Raw genomic sequence first — 14,296 nt, forward strand, 5'->3', positions numbered from 1 at the left:
TACTTACTCTGTGAGTATCGTAAGCTTTAACACTTTCTCACCTCCCAAACATGCATGCATATGTGAAGCATCTGTGGCTGAAGTCATACTAGCTGAGGGTCAAATCCCTGAGCTGCCCAGGAGGAAGTACCTTGACATACTCTCACCGTCATTCGCAGTAGAACTCAACATGGGAAAATCATTGTACGGTGCCCTTTGTGGTTCCCAAGGAAGCCCAGGAAATTGAGAAAATATTAATCCTTAATGTAAAAACACTGCTTTACAAATGGGGGGGAGTTTTGAAGCATGTGAACATTTACTAGCCAAAGAACCAACAAGTGTTATTGTTTGATGCATTATGGGTCTAGTCATTCACCCAGGTCTCTGTCACAACCCCGAGGTGAGTCAGTTTTAATTGAACCCTGGTGTGATTTGTCCCCTTGAGTGGTTAGTTTGGACTTTCAATTTAATTTGGAGCTGTGAGCCTCCTAGAAAGGGACTCAAACAACTGGGATCCATAGAGGCCAATTTACTTTCCTAAAATGTCCAGTTAGGAGGTAAATTGTCAAAATCATTTGGCTTCTTTCATATTCTATTAAAAGAGAACCAAAATGGTCCATCCTACAAAGGATCAGGAGGAAACCAATAGCTCGAGACCAAGCCATACGATTATTCAACAGATTCCTGTTGAGGGATAATACAGTGGAGCACTTCTTGCATTGCCTGAGGTTTCAGGGAAGCTAGCAACTCATGTGCACCCCATGTGATGCATGCCTTTTTGTCTATGTGACTACCCTTATGCTAACGAGAGGATTACGAAAACTGAACTGGGGCTGTGAAAAAATGTTCATGTGTTTCCCTCATGACATAATTCTTCTAACCCACCAAACACAGCAGGACTGGCAAGACACGAGCACTGAAGCGTGGCGAAAATCAGTAAAATGCATTGAGTAGTGCTGCTTTTTAAAAATGAGATGTGTGCTGTCTCATCTCTCCAGCGTGCGGTGTCTTATACGCTGAAACATTTGTGGTTACGTTGTGGAAATGGTCAGGATTGAGGGGCTGACTGCACAAGTCAACACAACCCAAAGTGTGTCGTCACATATCATCATAGAAATGGGCAACAGGCTGGCAAATGAAATGTAATATAATGTTGGTACTGATACATTTTGACCATGAGAATTTTTGATGCCAAATACATCTTGGCATTCAGTGTTAATGAATGCATTTTCTCCTCTTCTATTTTTAGGCATTTTAACTTGCGAATGAAGAGGGATACCACAGTGTTTTCTCCAGATCTCATCATTGAGGTATCAGGAGAAGACACACCCGTTGATACATCACATATTTACACCGGGGAAGTCTTCGGTAAGTCCAGCAGTTTCCATAGAATATTCTAGGGGGAACAGAAAACACTGAATGCCTCTAATCCAATTATGCTGTTTTCATTTGAACTACGTCTGCATCAGCCCATCCTCTGACATCATCTCCTGAGTGATTCACATCTTTTAATATAAGAAACAATGGTCTCATCACCTTCGATTATATATCTATGTTTCCAGGATTTTCTCACATGACAATTACAGAATATCATCTTCCTGTGTGACAGGGGACTGTTTATCACATCACAATCCAACACCCACCTCTCATCCAGTTTTTCCTTGAGTTCAAATGAACAATAGAAAACAACTGCTGGTTCTGTTCTGTCCAGTGTGTGTTTGAATGTGATATTTTTTCTTCCCATATTTCCTTTTTAATAAGCATGCTCAGCTCAAAGATTCATCTCAGATATTACTCTGAATGTAATTATAGTGAGGAACTGACTTGATTCTATAACATGGAATTTGTGGTTGGGCTGATTGTGTTGCCATGGCGGTTGCTTCATCAAACGATGGGGTGATGACTTCTCATATCCAAAAATGTCAAAGGTGAACTTCATCGTAGCGTTCAGCAATAACAGTTTTGGGACCATTACTCAGTGCCATCTCAATAACACCTCGAGGAAATTGTGATGAGTTCATTTTGCTAACAAAAGCTTTTTTTGAAAAATAAATTCCTTTGAAGTCTGCACTATTATGAGTCTGGATCAACATGAATTGAAAGTGCAGCTGGACAGGTTGGTGGAGGCATAAAACCACAATGCAGTTATTTTGGTTTGAGTAATGAAAAGTCACAAATTCCCTGCAGCAGAGCATAATATTAGGACAGTCATGAATCACTATTGTTACATTTCCATTTCATGATATGCAAACATGAACAGAGCTGTCACACTCCACCCTCTCAAAGCGTAGCGCAGTTTGTATGCTAAACAGATGACATAATTCTTAAGCTGGTTTAATATTTAGACCAGAGGAATGTCATTCTAAGCCATATCAAAGAACAGGAATATTAAGAAGTAGTTCATTTCCAAACCCCTGTGTTTCAGGTGAACAGGGCTCCCTGACCCATGGGTCTGTGGTTGATGGGCGCTTTGATGGCTTCATTAAAACCCACCATGGCACCTACTATGTGGAACCCTCAGAGAGGTATCTGAAGGACAAGAGTCTTCCTTTTCACTCCGTCATCTATCACGAGAATGACATCAGTAAGTATTTGCCATCGTGGGGTTTAAGGTATTTCCACTTTGCATGAAATGTTAATAACTAAGGAAAAGTTGTGAATTCCTACGACACAGATGTCTAATTTGGAAGCTGTATTTCTAATTTTAATTCTTCGAATTCTTTTGAGACACAGAACTGTATTTTCCAAACAGGGAGCAAATGATCAATTTTTAATTAAATTTTCTCTCCACTTAGGTAAGCATTATTTTTGATTTAATGCTTATTATATTAAAAGCTTAGATGAGATAAAACTCCAGTGCACAGTCTACACTTAACAGTAGTAATTGGCCTTTTGGCTGCAGACCATCATCAGGCTTAAAAAACAGCCTGACAGTTGGCTGTGCTCTCTTTTTAATTATGAACAAATTCTGTGGATCCTGACTTTTTTTTTTTTTTTTTTTTTTTACAGTCAATATGATGCATTTCTTACTTTAAATATGCCCACAGTAAACACAGTATATCAAGTTGTCTCTCTGTTTTGACAATGACCCCTCCTTACCTGAAATGGATTTTCCCCATGTGTAGGAAAGGGCCATGTATTGATTCTAAAGTATTGGCTATTGTTTATGTAAATGGAGAATAATGCAGCCAATTTCTGGAAAATATCTCCAAAATTCAGGCTCTAAGACACCCAGCTGCGCCTGAAGGGAGTCATATCTCGCATTTCTGTGTCCTTAAAAGATTTTTCATCAAGTAAAACCAAATAACACTGAGGTATTGATGTTGCATAACCTTTCCCAAAGTAAAATTGGTACGCTGCTGTGGAAAGAATAAATGGCAGTATTGCTCATGCTAGCTGAGGAGAGAAGCAATTTGTAAAACAATATAGCATGACTAAATATTTTTTTGAGTTAATTCATAAAATGCATATTTTTCATTCCATTTTCTAAATAATAGAAGTGAAGTTGAAGATGGCCATGGTAATAGTTTTGTTCCCTTTGTTATTTGTTTCCGAGCATTTACATCCTGACATCCGGCTGCTGAACTATGAGCCCCTCTCCACTCTCAGATCGTGCCTATATAGCAGTATCAACTGTAATCTGGGAGCGTCCTGTATAATCAGCCGCTGTCTTAGCTAATCACACCATACACACTGATTCCAATCCAATTGAGGATTAAGGCATTTTGCGCGAGCGTGGAGATAACTTTGTTAACACAGCAGTTGGAAAATGTGGTCAAACAGAGAAGCACTTTTTTTCCATTAGCAGAGGTGGACTCGATCTTTTCCTGCTCAGATCAAAAGATTTAAAGAAAAAAAGAAGATGGCACTGATTTATTAGAGAGAACAGCCCCTGCGGTCCAGCTTTTGATTTAGTGCAGCAACTCTTTTCACCCTGATTTACCTCCCCCAGCCCACCACATATGTCTCTAAAGAGAACTGTAATGCAATATAAGCTCTCTCCAATCATTCCCTTGTTTTCCCCCCCACCTACCAGATTATCCTCATAAGTATGGCTCGGAGGGCGGCTGTGCTGACCACTCCGTGTTTGAGAGGATGAGGAAGTACCAGGCATCCGCGGTAGAAGAGCCAGTCAGAGTAAGTGCCATTGTCACAACAAACCCTTCCCTCAGTCAAACACATGAGCACACAAAATTAATGGAATTCTTTCTCCCATTCAAACTACTGAACACCTCCTTCTATATGTGTCTGTATATGCCTTAATTAAGCCCCAGATTGCTCGTGATATTTCAGTCATGCTCAGCATTTAAATATGACAATAGACAATTTTACTTTGGAAGAGTGGACATTAGTGCACTAAAGAATAATAACCCTAATCTACGTTAATTGATCCTTTACAAAACTAATCAGGTACCTTCACTAAGTAACCACACCGTGTACAGCTTTCGGAGGATTTTTGTTTATTTAGAAGAGAAAGAATATTTAATCTGTGCAGATGAGGCAGGGGACTGGATTGTCTTTCTACCTTCTACCAGCTTCTGCCTGACTGATCCTGATGGTTCTTTTTGTACAGGATGTGGGTAGTGTGTTGGAAGAGGAGAGCTCCCATGGTCCTGTCATTTTTAGGAGGAAGAGGGCAGCTGGTAAAGAGAAAAACACCTGCCAGCTCTTTATTCAGACTGACCATCTCTTCATCAGATACTACGGCACCCGAGAGGCTGTCCTTGCCCAGGTGTGTACTCCTCCACAAACACCCATGAGAAAAAGTGTGGGGGCCCCTTTTACCGTAATCTTTCACATCCACTTGTACTGTGTTTCGAAGGACATTGGTCCACTGAACAAGGTCTCAAAACTTAAATGACAGGCAACCCAGATTTGATATTTGTTGTGTGCTGTTTAATGATATATTAGTTTGTAAAATGCAGTAGTCAGTTTTATAGGGAATTAGGAAAATCATATTAAAAGGTCGGTGGCACGGTGGTGCAGTGGTCAGCACTGTCGCTTCACAGCAAGAAGGTTCTGGGTTCAAGTCCCAGCTCCAGCACAGGATCTTTCTGTGTGGAGTCTGCATGTTCTCCCTGTTCCTGTGTGGGTTCTCTCTGGTACTCCAGCTTCCTCCCACAGTCCAAAGACATCACGAGGGGACGAGGCTGATTGATACTCTAAATTGACTGCCAAACACAGAAATGCAAATCAGTGATTGGGGTTAATTGTTAATAACAAAAAGTGAAATTGGTAACAAGAAGAAATGGGGGAAAAAATGAAGTTGATGGTCTGGACAGGGTGATGTTGTACCAAATAAAGGGAATAATTGTTTTCTTATAGATTTTGTGTAGCGTCATCAGATATGAACTCTCCTCTCATGAAAGCAGACGCATCTACTGGAATTTGCCATCTTGTTCTCGCTGCAGCTTGAGCACAGTGATTCATCAGAGTGCGGTGGAGTCATCAGGCAGCAGCAGCAGGGTGTCTCAGCTGATTTAGTGGTTTGTAGTCAAGCAAGTACTCAGCCTTCATGGAGGCAAGTGGGCAGCTGCTGTCAGAAAGTGCAGTTTCTGCTAGCTGACTATGTATATACAAGCTTTTCGGAATTAAACGTGATTAAGCAGCCTCATTGAACTGCAAGATATCCAGAGTCACCATCAGAAGTGCAAAAATGTCAAAATGTATGGGGGGAAAAGTATAGCTTTATTCACTTGTGGATGGAGGCCACAAGGCTGCTTGAGATTATAAACGTCAAGTCTTTACCGCCAAGGTCCTCATGAATGAACAATTCTTTTGTCTCCAGAGTTGAGGGATGGGAAGTTACATGTTCCAGATCACCAGAATCCTGTTCCAGTGTAGTTTTAAGCAGCTGAATTTCGTGTCTCACACATGAAACATTTGCTATAAAACTAAAATGCCAAAGCATTTCTGACATTACTCTAATTGTTGATAAATTTTCCCTAAGATGCTGTTCTTCACCCAAGTCCTGTCTGCATGTGATCTGGAGTTCTTGTCTCACTTTTAATCACCTAAATGTGTCCAAAACCAGCCTGAGCCTGAGGAGGAGGTTGATACTTGGTAGTCTGCTGTTGGACATCTTGATGGTTGTGTTGGTACTGCAGAGGTTCAGTTCTGTTTTTGGATGATCACAAATATTACCCTATTCAAAGACCAAAGTATAATTTCGTAGCCTTTGTTTTTGTTTGAAGAAAGCGGGGCACTCCAGCTGTGTAACTTTCACTGTTCTCACACATATTGTGCGCATTTTTGGAATTGAATTTGATTTCCTTTTATTGATGGAGAAAGCAGTGAAAGATACAGTAGGACCTGCATCAAAGGCTTCAGTTTGAGTTACTGTACTGTATATGCCTGCATCTGAACCACCCACATGCAACTAAGCTTAACATTCACTTTCTCCACAGATATCCAGCCATGTTAAAGCCATCAACTCCATTTACCAGGCTACAGACTTCATGGGCATCCGAAACATAAGTTTCATGGTTAAAAGGATCAGGGTGAGTTGAATAAGTAAACCTCTGGGCCAGGCCCAGCTGCCTCCCTGAATCTTGACATGTTGACCTCTTCTCTGGGAATAAACATTGTGATGCAGATTCCATAGTTTTAATATTGATTATTTATACATCATATAATATTTGTCATTTTAGGCCAAAGACCTTTTTAGTGTCCATTTGTCACTTCTCTCCTGTAATTGCTCCTCTCATTTTCCCACAGATAAATGATACCGCTGAAGAGAAAGACAAGAGCAATCCTTTTAGATTTGCTAACATTGGAGTGGAAAAGTTTTTGGAGCTGAACTCTGAACAGAACCACGATGACTACTGTCTGGCCTATGTGTTCACTGACAGGGATTTTGATGATGGTGTTCTCGGCTTGGCTTGGGTTGGGGCTCCCTCAGGTTTGTTGCACATACTTCAGATCTTTCAGTTGAATCACCTTCTGTATTTGTTACACTGTGGTACAATGGCTGTGGAGCTTCTTTCAGAGGGTTGTGTAATTTTTACCTACCGGTAGTTTATTGCGTGCTGCTGGTGTGTGAAATTCATCAGAGCATCAGAGAGACAGCAGCACAACTAAATGAGCGAGCACATGTCAACACACATGTTGCCTCTATGGAAGACTTACACATGCATATAAGCAGTATCTTACTGCAGGACACATACATACACATACATTTATACATGATGGACACATTGTTAGTTGCTCTAAGTGCTTCTGTCTTGTTTGTGTGCCACCTCTGATGATGATGATGATGGGCTTTATGGATTATGAGAAGGTATTAGCACAACAGGCGTGCTTAATGCTAACTATGATTTCAAGTGTTTTGTATGGTTTAGCTCTTTTAAAAATTGGTTTAAGTTATGGCTCAGAGTTCATGTCAAAGTGTCGCTTGAACAAGATGCTGAATCCCTGATCACTCCCGATGAGCTGGTTGACACCTTGCGTGGCAGCCTCCACCATCAGTGAGTGTGTGAGTAGGTGAATGAGACGGTGTTGTAAAGTGGTTTTAGATGGTGGAAAAGCTCCCCACAGATGGCTAGATTTTGATATTCATTTTTACTTTTTTAGGTCATTTCAAATACAGAAAAACGTTAACATGCACCAAAGGTCTGGGGTTGATTACGCAACATGTTGTATTATTTGCCAGTTGTGAGCACTGACGTGTATTGCATTGTTGCACTGCTTTGTGGCACGGCCCTGACCAAAGCAGCTATTATAGAGATATTCATTTTACATATGCAACTCTGTATTTATTTATTTATTCATTAAAACTTCCTTGCGCCTGAATCTTTGTATTTAGTTTTGGTGATTCAGTGCTGCTCTCTGCTGGACTGAACTGAAAAGCAACACGCTTAAGTTTTGCTTGTGTTTTGATTTGTCATGGACAATTTATGTCACTCTGAAGTACAATTCATTCATTTATGAGAGCACCAACTGCAGGCGGTATTTGAGGCAGTGGGTTTTCAGGTTGTCAGTTCGGCTGTCGTATTCTCAGGAATCCCTTGAGGGAATTTCTCAAGATTTGGCACAAATTGAAATCGCACTCAAGTATGAGCTGATTAGAATTTGGTGGTAAGATAAATTGATCTCACAAAACATAGACTGAGATGTCATTTAAGAATGCACATACCCTTTATGACAAGGTTGGAGACAAATGTCTCATCGGATAAAATGACAAAGTGAGGATTATATATATATATATATATATATATATATATATATATATATATATATATATATATATATATATATATATATATATATATATACATATATATATATATATATATATATATATATATATATATATATATATATATATATATATATATACATATATATATATATATACATACATACATACATACATACATACATACATACATACATACACACACAAGTTTAATGGTGAACTGTGTTGGGATATCATTATGTTCAACAACAACAAAATTGATGAAACACTTAAACAAAACTATGGGGAAAAAATAAAACTGAATCTGAAAAAACAACAACAAAATCAATGGTAATATTGGTGGTAATATACTCGTAATATTTGTCCTACTCTGGCCACAGGAAGCTCCGGTGGCATCTGTGAGAAGAGCAAGATGTACTCAGATGGGAAGAGGAAGTCTCTGAACACTGGTATTATCACCGTGCAGAACTATGCCTCCCATGTCCCCCCCAAGGTGTCACACATCACTTTTGCTCATGAGGTTGGGCACAACTTTGGGTCCCCTGTAAGTACTCCGATCGGAACACTCGAGCAGGACAGTTCTGACACCGTGTGAAGATCGTTCTGTATCAAGCTGTGCAACATTTTATATGCCGCTCTGTGTGACGTCTCTCTGCTTCTCTTTTTCTCCTCTTTGCCTGCAGCATGACTCTGGGATTGAATGCACCCCTGGAGAATCAAAGACTCAGGACAAAAAGGAGCAGGGCAACTACATCATGTATGCCAGAGCCACTTCAGGAGACAAGCTCAACAACAACAAGTTTTCCATCTGCAGCATACGCAATATAAGTGCTGTTCTGATGAAGAAGAGAGATGAATGTTTTGTTGGTAAATTCTGACTTACAAAAGTAGCTCCTGTTTGCGAATGCACCGTATAAGAGCGAGAGCTTCAGTCTTGATTGTGTTGCGTTTGTATGTGCAGAGTCTGGACAGCCGATCTGTGGTAATGGACTCGTGGAAGAAGGAGAAGAGTGTGACTGCGGCTACAGTGATCAATGCAGAGACCCTTGCTGCTATAACGCCAATGAGGAAGAGGGCAAAAAGTGCAAACTCCAACCTGGCAAAATCTGCAGGTCAGACATGATTTGTATGCATTTGGCCTGTCATGTAATGTAAATGTTAATAACAAACACTTTTTTGACTTGTCAACACAAAATGTGTTAATCCTTTCCTGCAGTCCCAGCCAAGGCCCGTGTTGCACGGCTGAGTGCACTTTCAAGGGCACAAGTCAGAACTGCAGGCTGGAGTCTGAGTGTGCCAAAGAGGGCATGTGCAATGGAGCTACTGCTGCGTGTCCTGCCTCAGAACCAAAGGAAAACTTCACCTCTTGCCATTCAGACACACAAGTCTGTCTCAACGGGGTAAGTTAGTATTAGTTGCCCGAATGGTGTTTGTGAGTTTGTATTTAAAATGAAACCATCTCTTCTATCCGTTTGGACCAGGTCTGCTCCGGCTCCATTTGTGAGAAGTATAGTTTGGAAGTATGCACCTGTTCCAGCCAGGATGGCGTGGATGAGGCAGCTGAACTCTGCCATGTGTGCTGCATGGAGAAAAGTGAGTGGCCGCCTGCAACACTGCTCATGGATTAAAATATGACGATAACACCAGTGGCAGTATGAAGCTGGAGTGATGTGATGCTTGATGTCAGGGTCTAGGACAATTTAAGATTTATATGCAGGAGTTACTGGTATTTCAGAAGTGGCCTCCTGTCCTTCTGCCCTCAGTGAACCCCAGCACCTGCAGCAGCACAGGCTCGGATAAATGGGCCAAATACTTCAACAGGAGGATCACAAATCTGCAGCCTGGTTCACCATGCAATGACTTTAAGGGCTACTGTGACGTGTTCATGAAGTGTCGTCTGGTGGATGCTGACGGACCTCTAGCAAGGCTAAAGAAAGCCATATTCAATGCAGAACTCTATGAGAACATTGCAGAGTGGATCGTGGTGAGTGGGACAGGACATGGAAACAGTCAACACAATGAAACACGCACATGCAGAAGCAATCTGATATATTTCTTCTCACCCAGGACCACTGGTGGGCAGTGCTTTTGATGGGCATCGCTCTAATTATGCTAATGGCGGGTTTCATCAAGATCTGCAGTGTCCACACCCCCAGCAGCAACCCCAAACTGCCCCCACCGCGGCCACTGCCAGGTACATTGCACAATGTAAAGGTAGCGGAATGCTTCAGTAAGTCAGTGAGAGAGTTGGAGGGTCCACATGGTGCCTGGGTGTTTATGTCCAGTTCTCAATATTTCACAAACGCTTTTGTGCAGACGCTCAGAGCATTTTTGATGAAAATCCCTGAACATTTCATGAAGCCGCTGGCTTTGTAAGTGTCTCTCTTTCAAGTAGCCAACTAGATGGTTCGAGATTGGTACCATGGTAACCAGTAAAATGGAGAAGAAACTTGTTTTGCAGTATTTGTTTATCCCAGACTTGAGAGTATACCTGATATAAGAAAAGCCAAATTCATCAGCTCATTTGAATGTCTCCAACAGATCATATCACGCACCCATAACCCTCTCTGTATATTTAAAGTGCCGGCAAGCATCCTTCGGTCGTTGCCCATGGTGAAAAAAAATCTTTTTAAAAAAGATGATAAAAAGGCAGTCGTGTCGACGCGGTGGATCTCTGCCACCATGTACTGTACATATACATGGCCAGACCTTGAACAATCACAACACCTGGACTAACACAGGATTCTGTTGTAATTTGTGATCTTCAAGACATCTCATACAGTTTGTAGCATTAGTGTTCATGAGTACTCATGTATGACCATTGTATCCCTTTGGATAGGAAACTGGACATTTAGCTGCTCCTACAATTGTGTTATAAGACTTCATGATGCAAATCCTAAACATCTGTTGATGTTGCAGGAACACTGAAAAGAAGAAGACAGCAGCATGCAAACCCACAGTCGCAGGCCCAGCGGCACTACCGTCAGCCCAGAGAGAACTATCAGATGGGACAGATGAGACACTGAGACACTGGTCTGCTCTTTGCCTTGGTTCTTTCTAGTGCCTACAATGGGAGCACTTAACTCCAAAAGTTACCTTTACCACATATTGCAAGGAAGTTCCCACTGAAATGAGTCCACTGGCCTGGGGTGCTCTAGGCCTAACAAACTCACCAACACCTCTGCTCTGAGAGCCAGATTAGCAGTGGTTTACGCAGCTTTTATAGAAAATGAATACAATTTCCAAGGAGCAACGGGACAGGAAATTTACTGATCTCTCTTATGTGGTCTTAATCTTTATTTTTCCTTCATTCTTTTTACCAGAGAGGGAAGCAAGTTTGTGTTACAGATCGCCTTCCTCAGTCCTCCATCAATGCTACCTTTCTCTTTCCTGTTTTTCCTCTCTGAGATGCTGCCGTCATCAGCAGATGCAAGTCACAGGAGTTTTTGCTGCCAATCCAAAACAACAGTGAGACATTTTATTGGAAGAAAACTCCTTTTTTTTTTTTTTTGCCAATGTAACTAAAGTTTTTTTGTTTTTTTTTTTAAATGAAAGCACCATCAACATTGAGGCTTTTCTAAAGAATTCTTTGTGTGACTGTACAAATGCTGCAATAGTTTATTTTTTTCCTGTGAAATTTATTTTCTGTATGATGATTATTTAATGTTTTAATTCACTTTCTCAGGATTAATAACAGAAAACAAATGTATTTTGGGTTGAAAATGGCTGCATGTGCATTTCAGGGTAAGGTGTAAGGTCCCTCCTGGCTGGTGCCTGTATAGAGATTTCTATACATATATGTGTAGAATACCATATATCCTTAGCTGCCACGGGATGCAGAGGACAGGTGAATAATAGAATGTCGATAAGTAAACTCTTTAAGATTAGAAGAGATGCAGCATTGTAGAGGAAAAAGTCATTATCTGGACACGTATATTTCTTTTTATGATATGGTTTTGCCGCTGTGTTTACATGGAGTTATAGTCTGAGGCAGACATGAATAGCTTTTTATCAACCTGATTGTATCACTTTTATTCTGTAATCTGCACAAGTCCGTGCTTTGACATGAACCATCAACCACCTCCTGCTTCAAGTGTCTTTTCAGTCAGAATGAGAAGGGTGCAAGCAAAGGGGACAGTGAAAATCCAAATATATGAGGAGTCATTGTCAAGTGTCCTACTATGATTGTCCTTTTCTGTTCTGTATAGCTTGAAGTTCAGACACGTGCAGTTCTTTGAGAAAATGAGAAACTTTAACCACTCAAACTCCGTTGGAGGAATCCTCCAGGACTCTGTAGCCGCATGTGGCTGGTTTAAATGTGACTGGGGATTTTTCTTTTCTTCGGCTTTATTTTGCAGTTCAGATTTAGAGATTCTGATTTGACTGTTTTCTTCGTCGCTGCCCATTTACCAGAGTAAGCAATCACTTCATGTCAGCCACCATTCATCACTACTCTGTTCTTTCCTCTCCTGCTGATCGGGACTGATGCTGTCTCTTACCCATGTTTCACCCGTTATTACATTCAATATGTGCCTACTTAAAGCAGTTTGACTGAAGTTGATGCATTATTGTCAGTGATCAGTTGTCAAGGCTGAGCTCACACACCAGCTGCCACTTGTATCTTCTTCTATCAGTCTGGAAATGTTTCAGAAACATCATGATCAAGTATGGTAATGATGTGAAATGATCTCACAATTGAAAATCCAAAGTTACAAACACATGCTTATGTTCCAGGATTTGGACCACTTGTATGATATAGTTTGATTGCATGTTGTACATCAGTTTTCAGTCAGGGGGAAATTAACTGATTAAGTGCAGAAAAACACCAAATTGTGCATCTGGCAAGATAGAAAAGCATAAGATATAGTTTCTTAAATTTACCATCAGACTGATTATTTTCCTTGAACCTTGTCAGCAGAGTCTTATCGAGCTGGGCTGCAGCTCGCATTGTTTTCTGTGGATGGTGTGAGGAGGTCTGGTTACTGCTCAGATTGGGCCTCACTCATGACGTGTTTTTACACACAAATTTGTTCTGAAACACAATAAGACTTTTTTTGTTGTTGTTTTTGGGCCTTAATTTAGCCTGGCAGGTCAATGTCTGGTGACTCTTTGTAACTCTATGTTCATTTGCTAGTCAAATACTACTACCCTCACACGAGCGAGGGCGCTTCGTGTGAAAATGTCACAAATGCCAGCATGGAACTAGCATCGGCGTTTAGGTTTGAGGGAGCGCCAGCTTGGGCCATTCTTAAAATAGGGCCCCTCGTGTGTCAGAACAAAATCATGCTTAAGAACACTTCATGAATGATGGCCATTGACTCTATGCAGAATATCACCAAGCTCAAACAGAATAAGTGAACCTCTTTACACAGAGAAATGCCTTGATTGTTTTCCTCTAAATAGCTACATGGACTATTTCTGTCCATGTGCATCAACAAAGCGTCAGAAAAGACGTCTCTGTAATCCTCTGTTGCTGATTTTGTTGTCTTTTTGGTACTTTGATTGTGCTTTGTCTTGGGTCGGAGCTTAAAGTATATATTTTATTGACAAATTTTAAAGCTTCTCCATGTATGTTTGTGTGTGTGTGTATGTGTGTGAGAGCGACTGCTGAATTTCTGTTTTGTTGCTATGGACAATACTTGGTGTTTGGGGTTAATTCTCTCGGGGGAAAATATGTTTTGTCCCATGTTGTTGTTTTATGTTGAGAACATCTGCACTGAAGTCGAAGTGAGGTAAACAGAGAATCCAACATAGTTTCGATTCAGTACTACTGTCAGATTTTAATGTCCAAATGTTGTTTTATACTTTGTCCTCAAGACCCTTCAATAATCTCGTGTTTTATTTACTGTTTTTTCCCTGTCTGCTCACTTCAGAAATTCTACTTTATTGCAAAAATGTGCAAAATTTATTCTTTTGAACTACTTGAAATGCATTAATAAACCAGAGTTGATCAGTTGATTGGTTCCTTTTTTGTAACTTTGACACGTTAACACTCAACTCTCCGCTCTCGCGGTCGCCTCCTGCTAAATACCTGGAACCACCCTTGAACCACCCTGATGAAGGGCTCCTGCTCCCTGTGTGCACCCACTGTCTGAGCAGGTTGAAACCCTTTTGCAAATT

The 14,296-nt window shown here is 40.8% G+C and overlaps 1 protein-coding gene across 5 annotated transcripts in view; it reads left to right on the forward strand.

The window, feature by feature from the left end:
- Positions 1 to 14,131, forward strand: part of adam10a (ADAM metallopeptidase domain 10a) — a 24,962-nt gene extending 10,831 nt beyond the window's left edge. For all 5 annotated transcript variants that reach the window (XM_086183866.1, XM_086183876.1, XM_086183846.1 and 2 more), the window contains exons 3-16: positions 1,229 to 1,347; positions 2,405 to 2,563; positions 4,016 to 4,116; positions 4,553 to 4,711; positions 6,387 to 6,479; positions 6,697 to 6,880; positions 8,557 to 8,720; positions 8,860 to 9,043; positions 9,138 to 9,288; positions 9,393 to 9,576; positions 9,658 to 9,769; positions 9,940 to 10,160; positions 10,244 to 10,370; positions 11,096 to 14,131. In XM_086183866.1, the coding sequence (XP_086039992.1) occupies positions 1,245 to 1,347; positions 2,405 to 2,563; positions 4,016 to 4,116; positions 4,553 to 4,711; positions 6,387 to 6,479; positions 6,697 to 6,880; positions 8,557 to 8,720; positions 8,860 to 9,043; positions 9,138 to 9,288; positions 9,393 to 9,576; positions 9,658 to 9,769; positions 9,940 to 10,160; positions 10,244 to 10,370; positions 11,096 to 11,202 (2,049 nt within the window). In that variant the 5' untranslated portion in view covers positions 1,229 to 1,244 and the 3' untranslated portion in view covers positions 11,203 to 14,131. The remainder of the gene's footprint in view (positions 1 to 1,228; positions 1,348 to 2,404; positions 2,564 to 4,015; positions 4,117 to 4,552; positions 4,712 to 6,386; positions 6,480 to 6,696; positions 6,881 to 8,556; positions 8,721 to 8,859; positions 9,044 to 9,137; positions 9,289 to 9,392; positions 9,577 to 9,657; positions 9,770 to 9,939; positions 10,161 to 10,243; positions 10,371 to 11,095) is intronic.
- Positions 14,132 to 14,296: the final 165 nt, after the last annotated feature.

This window comes from Aulostomus chinensis, chromosome 2, assembly GCF_037954235.1.
Source record: "Aulostomus chinensis isolate RoL2024-O1b breed Wild chromosome 2, RoL_Achi_v1.0, whole genome shotgun sequence".
In the NCBI taxonomy this organism is placed as follows: domain Eukaryota; kingdom Metazoa; phylum Chordata; class Actinopteri; order Syngnathiformes; family Aulostomidae; genus Aulostomus; species Aulostomus chinensis.